This window comes from Rhinolophus ferrumequinum, chromosome X, assembly GCF_004115265.2.
Source record: "Rhinolophus ferrumequinum isolate MPI-CBG mRhiFer1 chromosome X, mRhiFer1_v1.p, whole genome shotgun sequence".
NCBI lineage: Eukaryota > Metazoa > Chordata > Mammalia > Chiroptera > Rhinolophidae > Rhinolophus > Rhinolophus ferrumequinum.
In genome coordinates, this window is record NC_046284.1 from 110,206,893 (window position 1) to 110,221,352 (window position 14,460).

Consider the following 14,460-nt stretch of genomic DNA (forward strand, 5'->3'; position numbering starts at 1 on the left):
AGTACTGATATAAAAAGAAAATATAATGAAATTTGCTAAATACAAACATCGAGGCTGAGCAAATTTACAATTATAGGGTAGATAATAGTATAAGAAGATACAACTAAAATCAGGTATTCCTTCTTTAAGCTTTCTGATTACTGAGAAGCCTCCTGAAACAAGCGTATTACATTACTTAAGGACTAAACCATATTTTAAATATATTTTACTTATTGATCATTATGTAACTTGGTAAATGCGGTTTAGACAACTATGAGAATTAAATTTTAAAGACATCATAATGCAAAAGAAACATGCTGTCTACCAATTAATTATCAAAAACTTAATAATATATAGCTTAGTGTTCAGATTTGGATTTAATACTATGTAATATGTTATTATTAATATATCTAAATTTTGATAATATAGAACTAAGTAAAATTACCTTAACTTTTATCTTAAAAACACAAATACTTTATTTTTAATGTAAGGCCTCATATTTTTTCAAAAACAAAATATAATTATACATATATATGTCTTCTACTGATATTTATTGAACAAAGAATTCTGGTAAAAATATATATTATCAGAGTTTCTTATGAAAGACAAATGTATTTTAAGTTTTGATTATTTAACTATGTAACATAGTATATACTCCACACAAAAACTTTCAAAAATGAAAGAGCTTAGTTTTCTTTAAACAATTACAATCTGTGCTAACATTAAAATGTTTAACCATATATACAATTTTAATCTACCTTTTCCATTTCATATTATGAATCATGATTAGACATTTGTTACTTGACATTTCTCTATCTGTCCAATCCTTTCACAAGAAGCCATTAAATAATATTATATTCAAACTGGTGTCCCAGGAGGATTACTTATGAAACATTTGGAAGATTTTACCTGTCCAACCAGGCAAGTAGACTCTTGGCTGCTCCAATCAGATCCACAACCGAAGTCAGAAAGTCGTTTGGCAATTTTCGGCTGGTTCTCCCATCATAATGGCCACTTCTTCTCCTCCCTGTTATAAAATTCTGTAGATTTTTGGCAGATGCATTCAACTTGTGAGAAAGGGTTTTTAGATTTTCTGTTTCCAAGCCATAATTCTGAATTATAAAAGAGAGAGAGATTATACTTAAAGTTGATATTTTATTCATTAAGATATTTACTGAGTACTTCACTATGTACAGGAAATGAAACTAGTGTTAAGAGCTATAAATGCATTAGATAGGATTCCTGGCCTAGTGGAACCCACAGTCAAGTGAGGATTTGGGGATATATCTTTAGTCTCTGTTTCTGCTATTTTACAAAGTTACATTTTAATGCAGAATGTTGTCAATGTGTTTCTATTGGTTTAGCTATTTCTATTTCTATATCTAACCACTGAAATTCACTTAAATGCAGACATCATTCTTCCAGCTCATTATACCGTCCAGTCTCTTCATCATGCCCCCCAACACACACACACACACACACACACACACACACACACACACACACCCTTAATTATCACCAATCTATTAGCTCCTTTCTCATTTCTTTCTTCCTTCCTATCTATCCTCTATCATATGATTATCAGTGTATGAGGGTTCCTTTTTTCCACAACCTGTCTGACACTTGTTATTATTTGTCTCATTGATAACTGCCATTCTAACAGGTGTGAGGTGTTATCTCATTGTGCCTTTGCTTTGCATTTTCCTAATAGCTAGTGAAGTTGAACATTTTTTCATACATCTGTTGGCATTTGTATGTCTTCCTGGGAGAAGTGTCTGTTTAGGTTCTCTGCCCATTTTTTAATGGGATCGTTTTTTGTTGTTGTTGAGTTGTATGAGTTCTTTATATATTTTGGATATTAGCCCCTTATTGGAAGGGTTGTTTGCAAATATCTTCTCCCATTCGGTTAGTTGCTTCTGTGTTTTGCTGATGGTTTCTTTTGCTGTGCAGAAACTTTTTAGTTTGATATAGTCCCACTCATTTATTTTTGCTTTTACTTCCCTTGCCTTTGAGGTCAAATTCATAACATACTCTCTGAGACTAAGGTCCTTAAGTTTAGGGACTAAGGTCCCTATGTTTTCTTCTACGCATTTTATTATTTCACGTCTTATATTTAAGTCTTTGATCTACTTTGAGTTAATTTTTATGTATGTTGACAAATAGCAGCCTAGTTTCATTCTTTTGCATGTGGTTTCCAATTTTCTCCACACTATTTTCTTTGTTCTATGTTACCTATTTGTTGACATACTTGGCCAATAGCATGTCTGCCAAGAAATAGTCGTGACTCTAGACTGATTTAACATGGCCAGTCTACTCTTAAGGAATTGGTGCTAAGTTCATACTGTTTTTCTCTTTCAATTATATGCATGCAAAAGCACATGAAAGAAAGAAATGAAAGAACACACTTAGCATTTTACAAAATCGGGTTGTCCATATCTTCAGTAGTGGCAGATTCTCACTAAACACTAAACTAAAAAGATTCAATATTGGAACCACATATTTTATAATGTCAATGCTATTTTTTATTGAGCTCTTAATTTGAATGTAGCAGGTGTTTAGGATTTATAATACTTCGCTTTATAAATGAGTGAGTCCTAAAAGGATTGCTTTAATGAATTTTTAAGAAATAAATTATTTTGAGTCGAATGAACCAAGCAATTATGTTGCAAAGAAACAAATCCTAGCAATTGCAGACATCAAAATTTTCCGGCAAAATGCCTATTCTATCAAAAGTACACAGAGAATTAAATGAAAACTGATTTTATCCTGTCATAAATAATTCACTTATACTTCCCAATAAAAGGTGTATTGTCAGAACATAAATTAAGGGCTACACATTAAACTATATATATTGTATATATATACTTTACTATTTATGGTACAGTTAATGTACTGTGCTCCCTATTTAAGCCCACTAAATGATAGCAAAACTGTTTGAAAGAGTTTATATACCTCCAAATCATGAACAGCTTACTCCTTTCTAGAATAATATGGCATATAGTTAGTACTTAATAAATAAATGTTGCGTGAATAACAAGTTACTAAATAAATAAACCTTTGATTTTCATCAGTTGCCAGAAAATTTATTCCCCATCAGGACTAACTTTACAACAAGGCAGATGAAAATATTCCATAGCTTAAAAGAAACAAAAGAATTTGGTAATTATTCTGTGTCTTTATACTAGGAACAAAAACTTCAGAGTCAGAGGCTATGTAGGCAAGAGAGAAAATTACAGTTCTCCGGAGAAAGTCAGAGAACTTCATTCAGTAAGATAACGTTAATTTAACATCCTCTATTTGCTAAGCATTGGTTAAGAAGCATACTGGAGGACCGAAAAATCTAAGCAAAGAATTATGATGTGATACAAAGTGTAAATTGCCTTTCTTCCCATCACTTCCCACTCTGCGACAAGCAAATCAAAATTCTCATTTTTCTCTTTCTTTTCACCCCATACTCTTTCACAATTGTATTTACGCATGGTATTTCATCTATCTAGATAAATTTTTCCCAACTTTTTTGTCTGGCAAACATCTACTCATCTTGCAAGACTCAATACAAGGCCCACCTACACTTCCTGGACCCCTCAGTAGTGTTAATCATTTCCTTCTGCACTCTCCTGGGGTTTTAATTAAATCTATATTATCTTTTAATGACTGTTGTCTTCTTTACTAGGCTATACACATCTTTACTAGGCTATATCCATCTTAAGAGCACAGATTGCCTTTTTCATCTTTGTATTCCCCATGGTAGCACTGCTTGAACATGAATATATAAATGTTGAAAGAAGAAAAATAATACATTACATGTAAGGCCAGTAGAGACATTACAGTTTCAAAGAGACAAGACATAGTTCCCCATTCCCAACAGCAGAACTACTAGTCTAGTCACCTTAGCCTGTTGATGAGGGATCTCGTCTCCTGATTTTATAATGGCATGTAGAAGTAAGTCAGAATTCAGTGCTCAGAAATTTGCTTTATATTCACTGGAAAACATCTGTTGAATAAACTGGAAGATATCTGCATTTCTAACTTGCTGATTTATAGCCATTAGGAAGCAATGAAAAGTAAGTTTAATATTTGACCTCTCTGGGGAATGTGAGCAATTTATTTCTGAATAAACACAGAAATAATAAATTTAGCGTTTTGATTTATGTTTTTCTGTGTTAACCTCTAGAACAGCTCAACCACATAATGAAGTTTTCCCAAGAAAATGATGTAACACTACAGTGCTTAAACCCAGAACTGTAGAGGGATTAAAACTCAGCATATGAAGGGATTTATTATAGCTTCATAGCTTGAACATCAAAACGGTCTAGTCATATAGCTTTGATGCCATCCTTTTATGTAAGTAGGTCAGCAGAGCTTGTTGATGGGCCAAATTCCAAAGCCTAAAGCCTACAGGTCTAGACTTAGACTATCTGTAGGTAACACCGTAATCATCAATCTTTTCTTCTTCAAACTGGCAGTGTAGGAGCCTAGCATGTGAGTGGTTCACCTACGAGGAGCCCTGCTTATAAGATATACAAGATATACACCGAGGACTTCAAGCTCTCATATACCTAACTATTACTGTTCTAGCAGATTTGGCAAATATGGGATTGCTAGATCAGATGCTCATCTCCAAGCCACTTCTATTTGCACCGTCATGGCCACTCTGACTTGCATTTGGAGCCCAGTATGCAAAAATACTGTGGACCCTTACCTTACCCCAAATACTCTTATTTCAGGCATGATTTCTGTGATCTGATTCAGATAAGGAATAGAGTATACGTGTGTGTGTTCTGGTCTGAATTGATTTCTCTTATCTCGGGAACAGGGAAATAGGATCCTCAAACTATCATGTGAAAAACGTGTGAAGTCTATCTCCACTTTCAAAAAATATTTATTCATCATTCACTCTCGCCAGGCATTTGTTCTGCACACTAAGTGTTCAATAAGCATAGTCACTTTTCCCACTAGCTTACAGTCTAGTGAAAGAAACAGACATTAAAGTGATAAATACAAATATATTATTACAAAATAACATGAGGGTTAAGACAGTAACAGTGGAAGGCTAATTTTAGACTAAACAAGGGTGAGAGAGTGATCAGGGAATGTCTCTGATGGAATGACAATTAAGGTAAAACTGAAATGTTTAAAGGGGAGGTGCTATTCAACCAATATGGTTTCAAATTCTACTTCTTTAGAAATTACTCTCAGTCTGACCTTTTTTCCTTGCTCATCCTACTGGCTTTTTGTGAAATTTGATGACATTACTGATGTTCCTTAATGAAAATTACGCTCCCCACTGCTTTTGTGACAACTCTTTCATACTTGTCTTTCTGCTTCTCTGACCACTCCATAAGCCTCCTCTGCAGCCTCCTCTTCTTCCTACTCAGGCGGAGTGTCAAGCTGCGTCCTTTGTTCTTTATATTCCCCAGGCCCTCCTTGGATGATCTCTCTATCTATGGATTCAACTCCTATATCCTTGAGATTCCAAAATCTCTGTCTTCAGCCACTTCTCAACTCCAAATTCATATGTTCAACTCTCTGATGATTATCTTTTCCTAGATAATCCAGAGATGCCTCAAATTCAACAAATTCAAAACTCAATTTATATTCCCACCTAAATCTATTCTTGTTGTTACTGCCTGTCTTTATTATTGCAAAATCATCTACTCTATCTCTGTAGCTAGAAAAGATTGAATCTTTCTCAACTCCTTCCTCTATCTCAACCCTCACAGTCACCAGATCTTCTCTATTCCTGTTGCACATCATTGGTTCAAGCCCTACTAATACCCTGAGTAGATTACTTTAAACATTTCCTCATTATTCTCCCTGTCTTCAGTTTATATTCATTCCATTCTATCTTTTTCACTACCATCAGCTAGTTTTAAAAAACAATTAGTTGATCATTCTTGCGTGGTTCTCCAATGCTCACACCAGGAAGTACAAATCTCTTATCATGATGTTAAGGTATTTTACAGTCTGGCCCTTTTAAATTCTAATTTTCTGCCACTGTTTCCCACCCATTTTTGTCATCCCAAATAGCTTACCAATTTTCAAGCACACTAGGCATGCTTTTTGTTCTGTGTGCCTGTGCCCCCATAATACTTTTGTACATCACTCTCCCCCTACTAGGCTTTTCAAGAGAGCAGGAACTAGATCTTACATCTAATACACACACTGCTGTGTGTATTAACTGATTCTTGAATTATGTTTAATTATCTACTCATTTCTTATTAATCATCATCTTAACAATAGTTACTACTTACTAAATGCTTACAGTGTGTCAAGCACTGAATTAGGCACTATACAAACACTATCTCATTTGCTTTTCACACCACCACCAAAAGGTAGCTATTATTATCTCTATTTTAAATAAATGAACTAAGGCTATGGTGAAATTACTTGACCACGAGTGTCAGTAATTGACTGAGCCAAATTTCAATCCCAGATTATTATATTACAAGACTCATGTTTTTTCTCATTGTAGTTCTATCCCCCTCACAAATATCTGGAAGAATTTAAAACCTATCAGGTTAGTGTTATCTTACCTAACATGGAAAAAAAACAAAACTATGTTCCTCTCAAATTATCTAATGTACTAATGTAATCTTGCAGGAATATTTTGACATTGATTTATCTTGTCTAATTTGGCACTGCTCTTTTCACATACAAAAGTAACCACATAATGTGCAATATTCCATTTTCATTGGATATATACATGGAGAACACAATTAATTTGATTATTTTAAGGATGATTTTTCTAAAATAGGATTACTTAATAATTGTGACAACAAATCAAAACTTTCAGGAGGGAATGGACTTTATAACTGATTATATACAATTTGATATCCCAAATGCTGCTATGAAAACTCCCTTGGTAAGCTCTAACAAGTTTTTCAAGTAGCTAAATGTAATATCACCAGTTGAGTTACAAGCCTCTTTAATTTGTAATTTGTCACTGTATAATATACCAAAATCAACGAAGGTGGAAAATACTACATGTAGTTGATTGAGAATTAGGGATTTTTTTTCTACTTGCATTTAAATTATTTTTAAAAAGAGAAGGAAAAGAAGAAACAAAAATTTAAAAACGGAAAAATAATTTTAAAAGGAAAGAAAAGAAACAAAGTGAAGTTTCCCTTTCCAGCAGTTTTATGTCCTCACCAGTGCACACAGAAGGTCAACTGCTTCCAAGATCAGCTCCTGATGGCCAATGCGGCTGACCCCCAGATCTTCTAGCTCCTGATGTGTAATGCGTAACAGCTGGTCCCCACTGATCTTCTCCCTCTCGAAGTTCTTAATGTATTGCTGCAAACAGTCATCAAGACCTGCAAAAGAAAAAGATGGGAGATCAGAATTAAAACAAAACAAAACAAAACAAAACAGCTGAACCAAATGAATAGAAAAAATAAAATAAGCATTAGCTCTCACCAAGCCACAAGTTCAGTCCATTTCAACTCTTGACTAGTTCAATCATCTACTTTTCCGCTATCTATATATGGGCTGTAGTGGGGGGAAAAATCACTTCATCATATCACTAGTTGTTAGATTACTATTTGAATTTTCCTCAGCAATTACTGGAAATCTTTACCTCTTGTCTCAGCAGTTCTCTTTGTTGCCTATTTTATAAAGCATGCCAATGGGCAGGTTCCTCTACTTCCAAATATATCAGCATCCCACTCCTCCTTCCTTGTTTATTTAACCCCATTGCAGAGGGAGAGGTATCCTTCTTCCTTTCCAAGGCTAACTGATCTTCCTGTGCTCTGGAATCCCATCTTCTGCCACCTTAACACTACTTCAACAATTAAACAATTAAATGCTGTCTTTATTTCAACCACTCCCTATTCATCAACTCTTTCTATGTTCAAACCACTGGCATCTTATAAATCAACCAATCAATTAATCCCTTTCACCTTTCCTTGATCCTGTGTTTCCCCTAGTCTGTTATTTCCGTCAGAGCCAAACTCCTTACCTTTATTTCTTCACCTGCAATGCACTCCTTAATCCACTATCATCTGGATTTTACCCAAGTCCAAAAGTGGAAATCCAGAGTAAATACAATTTTCAAGATTATTCAGGGCACTTCGTAAGTGATTGGCTAGGCCATAGAATGGGTAAGCTTCAATCACCTATGAAATGTCCTCGCACAAATGATGAACTGGTCTAACCAGATTATTTCTCTTCAGATTTCAAAGTAAGAAATACCAAGAAAATGAGGCAATTTGCAAAACACTGAAAGGTGTTGGTTATATCAAGTAGGGAGATGAGAGGCTATAATGGTCTATACAGCTGAAATTATGACAAAGCAAAAACTACAAGCAAGTAGAGAAAGCAGAGATGAGGTTAGAACGAATGTGAAAAGGGGAGCAAATCCCATAACAGAGAGATTATGTAGCCACTGGGAGAGAAAAAGAGTCCCATAAGCTGCCTGGTTCTGATAGGGTCTAGTGCCAAGGCTACCCATGCCTTTACTATATTCTCAAACTTTCTTAAAGTAATTTGAGTTACCTTGCAGTCTGTCTACTGTCTTCTCTTTCTTTCATTCTCCATTAGTATTTGTACATTGCTCTCTCCTGGTTCTCTTGCCTCTTTATCCATTCCTTCCCAGTCCCCTTTCAGGATACTTTCTCCAACTGTCCTAAAATACTGTTGCTCTCCATCCACGTCAGGTACCTCTTCCTGGTCCCCTCACCCCTCATTCTTTACATTATAATGGAACAATCTCAACCATGCCCATGTCTTGAACTACCATTTCACACTTCCATTTCAGACCTCCCTCAGGAATGCCAAACCTATGTGTCTACACATCTCAGCATGACCACAACTTTTCATGTTCCCATCCAGAGGAGTCTTCTTGCTGTATTCACTGTCTCAATGAATGGCACCATCTATCCCAGTATAAAAACCGAGTATATGGAAGCCATCTTAAATTTATCCACTTTCCTTATATCTCAGCATGCAACCAATCTCCAGGTCCTAACAATTGTTTCTCTGAAATATCTTTTACATATATCCTCTCCTCTCATTCTCCACTGCCATCTTCCTAAATCAGGCCATATTATCTCTCTCACCTAGAATAAAGCAATTTTATGGTTTTCCTACTGCTAGCTATAATCCCTTCCAATTCATCTTTCCCAACATAAAAATTTTGATGTCATTCTCTACATCAAAATTTTTCAGTGTTTCCTTATATTTATGACAGAATAAAATCTGGACTCCTTTATACAGTGTTCAAGGCTTTTCCTGATTTAGACCTTGCCTTCCTAATGCAGACGCATTCCAGACACCCTCCAAACGTTCCCTATCTCCCACTCTACAGACCTCTGCTACAACAATGACCACATTATAATTCTTTGTTCCCATGTCTGTGTGCCCAATAACTAGCCTGGAAGTTCCTTGAAGTTGGGCGTTGTGTCTTCTGAATTTGGAGAATTGAGGGCTTAGTACAATGACTGACACAGAGTGGTGCTAAATAAGTGTAAACTGAACAAATTAGACATTTAATTTTATGCTGTATAACCTGGCCAGAACAAAAAAGGAACATTTTACATAAGAGCTAAGTCTAAAAACAGAGTGGGGAAAAAGTGTTTGGTACATGGCATTTTGAGGAACTCATATCTTGATACACTGCAGAATAATATGAGATGGAATGTTATTATTTTGAGTTGATTTTTCTTACAATTCCTCTATGTAAAGGAATGTCAAAGGATCTCCTTGAGCACCAATACTAGCATCATTATTCAGGTTACAGAACAAGGCACATACTAAGTGGCAGAGTAGAAATAAGGGAGAAAGGCTCATCCTGTATCTCATCTATTGGTACCTACTTTAATTATTGAGGTATACTACCCTACAGTATAGGAAGTATCTTGGCTCCTACATTGAAAATATAAAATACATGGTAAATAAACAGCTAGAGTATTATAATAAAATTACAATAATGTCATTTTATATCAATATATGTATTTATGAATGATAAGGTGCTTTTATACATTTTTCTCACCTGAATTATAAATAGTCAATGAACTTGTAATATTTTAGAGTTGTTGTTTTGACTGAAAGGTCAAAATCAACATCTCAAATTTGTATATGGAGAAAATATGGTTCAGGAAGAGTCATCTACAAAAAACACAAAAATGAATACATTATAGAAAGGGCAAAAGGCCTAAACGTCATGATTCTAGGATCTATGCAGCATACACGTAATAATTAAAATTCCTTTCCCTCACTCATACACTATTTTATTTAAAGTAGAGCTATCCCATTTTCAAGAATGAGAAATTCTTTAGTGATTATATGACTAGTCTTGAACACTGTAACATTTATTAAATAGATAAAATGAGAACAAATATATACCAGATTTTAAAAATGTTATTAATACTCCATTTTCCTAAGATTTTAAGCTCTAATGTTGCATACATTATTATTTAGATTCCATGAAATTTTACCCTTTCTCGTTGATGTGTTCTAAATAACTCTAAATAAAGTTTATAACCTCCACTTATTAATTCCCACCTATTGTTCTTAAGAACACATGTAGAAAATAAGTTTTGATCCATACTTTAAACTATACAAATTTACCATGAAGAAAATCACGTACTTGTCAATTGAAACATTAAACAAACTATACACTATTTTGTCTAAGACCACGCCTTAAAACAATAGAAAAGAAGGCTTAAAATCATTACTATGACATGTGTCTGACTGTTTCAGTAAATTATACTGCTTTCCACCATCTGCAGGGAAGAGAAATGAACATAATCATAGATCTAGAAAGAGGTTCTCCAAATAATAAAACATTTACAAAATGATGAAATTTGAGATATATCCTAAGGATGCACACATTTTCAGTAAATCAATGATATTACAGAGGAAAGATGAAGCAAAATAAATAAATAAATCCACTACAATATGGAAGTAGAAATGGAATATGCAAATTATTATATTTAACGTTCAAAATCTTTTTTTCGGTGGGGGGTGTTCCAGAGTTTGGCTTCATTTTGCTGTACAAAAATCATGTGGAGCCATTTTGAGACAGACATCATTGAAGCAGAGTCTCTGTTAAATCAATAGTGCATTGCGGGGGGCCAGCCCTGTGTCTCAGGCAGTTGGAGCTCCATGCTCCTAACGCTGAAGGCTGCCGGTTTGATTCCCACATGGGCCAGTGGGCTCTCAACCACAAGGTTGCCGGTTCGACTCCTCGACTCCCACAAGGGATGGTGGGCTGTGGCCCCTGCAACTAGAAATGGCAACTGGACCTGGAACTGAGCTGCACCGTCCACAACTAAGACTGAAAGGACAACAACTTGACTTGAAAAAAGCCCGGGAAGTACACACTGTTCCCCAATAAAGTCCTGTTCCTCTTCCCCAATAAAATCTTAAAAAAAAAAAATAGTGCATTACACCTTGGTCCGTGGAAGAAGCCACACCTGGGATACAAAAGAAGTTTCTACATTTACCTGTTTTATGATAGGTTTCACCCCCCCTTTGCTCGTATCAATTTCATTAGGCTAAAACACCGCACACAGGCTTCCTCCAAAATAACTCTCAAAGTCTGGAGTTCAGTGAAAATTTTAGGCCCACATAAACCAATCTTGTGGCTATGCTACATGGGCATTGTTATAATACTCGACAAGACAGAAAATGTAAAGCTATAGGGAAACTTAGGGATGTTGTCCAAATTATGGAATATTCGATTTCAAGTCTTAATGTCAAGAGGACAGATGGCACGCAAATTGTACTGATCCAGCTCTTAAGCAGCAGAAGCACATAATTGCAAAGGCTACACTGATTAGAAGATACAAATATGTATCGAGTTCTCTGTATCAGTATCACAAAGTGGTTTTTTTTTTATATATATAACTTATCCTTCACTAAAAAAAGAGCCAACATTGGTTAAACTGTACAGAATGTGGTCACCTGCCAATTCTGAATAACCACTCCATGAAAACAAGTTAATACATGATATTAGAAAGGGGAGAACTATTTACTGGTACAGTGCTCTGCAATCTCTCAGTTTCAATTACAAAAGCAGGCCTTACAATATTGATTTCATACAATATAAATCATTTGTCAAATTTTAAGTTTGTCCTAATTTGATAATAACACATACTACTGTTAGTCTTTCCCCATAGGTGTCATTTTTCTTGTGTTTCATTTCCTCAAAGTCTGATCCTGTATCTTCTTATAGATGCATTTACTATCATCACAGGTTGTCTCAAAGTGAGTTGTAGCATCATATGTATGGGAAATAAAGATCTGGCTTTCTGTTCCCAAATATTGTGGTACAAGCAGGCTGATGCTAACGAGTTTTTGTTCAGTTGGTTCCAAGAGCTCCAAAGCTGGTCTGATTTCTTTCTCAGATTCCTTGGTCTCCGCAGTTGTACTGACTATGGCAACGTACTTGGCCTTGTACTGCCACATTGTGTGCAGAAAGCATAGATATCTGACTTCTGATTGACCTGGTTCTGTGGAATAATGATCTGGCAGGAGTTGGCATCATTGGTGTTCTGGATGGGGTAGCTGAGGATACACATAACTCAGATCACCTGACCCACTTTTTCTACCTGATCTTTTACACAGCTGGAGTCATAGCTGAGCTGCTTACAGTGAGCAATCTCTCCTTTAGATTTACCATGTTTCCCTGAAAACAAGACCTACCCCGAAAATGAGCCCCAGTTAAGATCGTCAGCCAGATGGACGCATTTAGTATGTTATGACGATGTTCCAGAAAAAGATGACATGACTGTATTTGAATAAGTGTCGATTGTTGTACATGAAAAAATGAGGCACCTCCTGAAAATACACCCTAATGCGCCTTTTGGAGCAAAAATTAATATAAGACCCGGTCTTACTTTCAGGGAAATACAGTATAAGACCCGGTCTTATTTTCGGGAAAACACAGTAACACCAATCACTTTTCCATTTTGCACAATGATTTCTTCAATTGGTTTATTCAGCATGTAGGTACCTCCATAAATAGCACTTACCCTTGCAAATCCTTGTGGCAGTTCTCCAAGGCCATAGAGTATGGGCTTTTGCCATATCTTGCCAAAGACTTCCTGTAAAGTGTAATCCTATTAATGGTTTCACAACATGGTTGATCTAAATCAGGGGTGTCCAAACTTTTTTCAACGGTTTTCACCAAGGGCCATATGCGGTAAAATACACAAACAGCCCGGCCACTCACTCGAGGTGAAGTACATATTGCCTCACCTGGTTTATTTAAGTAAACGAAATATATTTTTGGAATTTGCTGTGGGCTAATAATAAAAAATGGATCGCGGGCCACAGTTGGCCCGTGGGCCGCAGTTTGGACACCTCTGGTCTAAATAGTCATCAGTTCTGTAAAGTGCCAGGGCACGACCAATAATATCTATAACATCCTGACCCAAGTCAAATTGCTTATACACCTCTGCCACTGCAGGTTTTTTTTAGGATCAATGCCCTCAAAAGTTCTAGCATCTTTTCATTGAAGTTGGCAACATATACTAGGAATTTTCTGAAGCAAGGTTTTTCAAATAGCCATATTAAGCTAGATTCCAGGGCTTCTGCTTCAGTGCCTTCAACCTTGTAGTTTTTTCCTCCCTTATAGACAAAGCTCCCTTCAGTCACTTTGAAATCTAAGTAATGGGTGACCTCTGTATAAAGTAGCATCTTAACCAGTTGATCGTTAGCCGTAAGGAACTTGGAAATTTAGTCAACATTCCAGTTTCTTCCCCTCCCCATTAATGCTGGTGGTACTACTGGTATTTTAAATCTTTTGCATAAATCTTCTAGAGATGTTGTAGATGCACTTTCTCCTCAATAATATGGGTTTCTGTCCACATGAAGAACTTTTTTCCCCATTCGCTGACATTATACCTGACAGGATATATTCCATCAGACCCGTGCCCAACACGATCACGGGATGTTAGAGGATGACGATCCCTACTGCAGGAATTTTTACTTCATACATCATTTTATATATAACACATGTGCTCTTATCTAAAAATAGAATACTCTCTTGATATTTATAGCAAAAAATAAAAATGAAAATTCATTTGTTAGAGTCCTGTTGCCACTCACTATTTACTGTAAAGAGTAAAGATTGACATGGAGATTTGTGATGACCTATTGTCACTTCAGCAAAATAAGGTTAGGAAATTAAAACAAACATGCATCAATCCAATATCCTTTTGTTTCCTCATATACACGAATGAAAATTCAAGGCAGACGATCTTACTTGTAAGCTAGTTTTCAGTCTTCTCATTTCACTGACACTGCTTTTTCCCAAGATCATCAATGCCCAATAACACTAGATTCAACTGCTTCATTTCCAATCTCATCCTCCCTAAACAACTTATTTCTCTATTTCTACACTGTTTTTCGAGTCGTAGAATCGTAGAACTAGCTTGATTACTCGCCAATTTAATCTCTTATCTTTTCAGTTTGTGAGAAACATAGTTTCTTCATTCAAAATAGCTTTGCTCTGTCCTTTCATTTCTGATCTCA

General features: G+C 35.7%; 1 protein-coding gene and 1 pseudogene across 6 annotated transcripts in view; both read right to left on the minus strand.

Moving 5' to 3' along the window:
* The window catches only part of CNKSR2 (connector enhancer of kinase suppressor of Ras 2), a 296,636-nt gene that overhangs the window by 219,007 nt on the left and 63,169 nt on the right, over positions 1–14,460 (minus strand). For all 6 annotated transcript variants that reach the window (XM_033106612.1, XM_033106623.1, XM_033106633.1 and 3 more), the window contains exons 2-3: positions 7,132–7,295; positions 889–1,091 (exon numbers count right to left, since the gene is read on the minus strand). In XM_033106612.1, the coding sequence (XP_032962503.1) occupies positions 889–1,091; positions 7,132–7,295 (367 nt within the window). The remainder of the gene's footprint in view (positions 1–888; positions 1,092–7,131; positions 7,296–14,460) is intronic.
* On the minus strand, positions 12,047–13,879 carry LOC117024793 (rab GDP dissociation inhibitor beta-like; annotated as a pseudogene).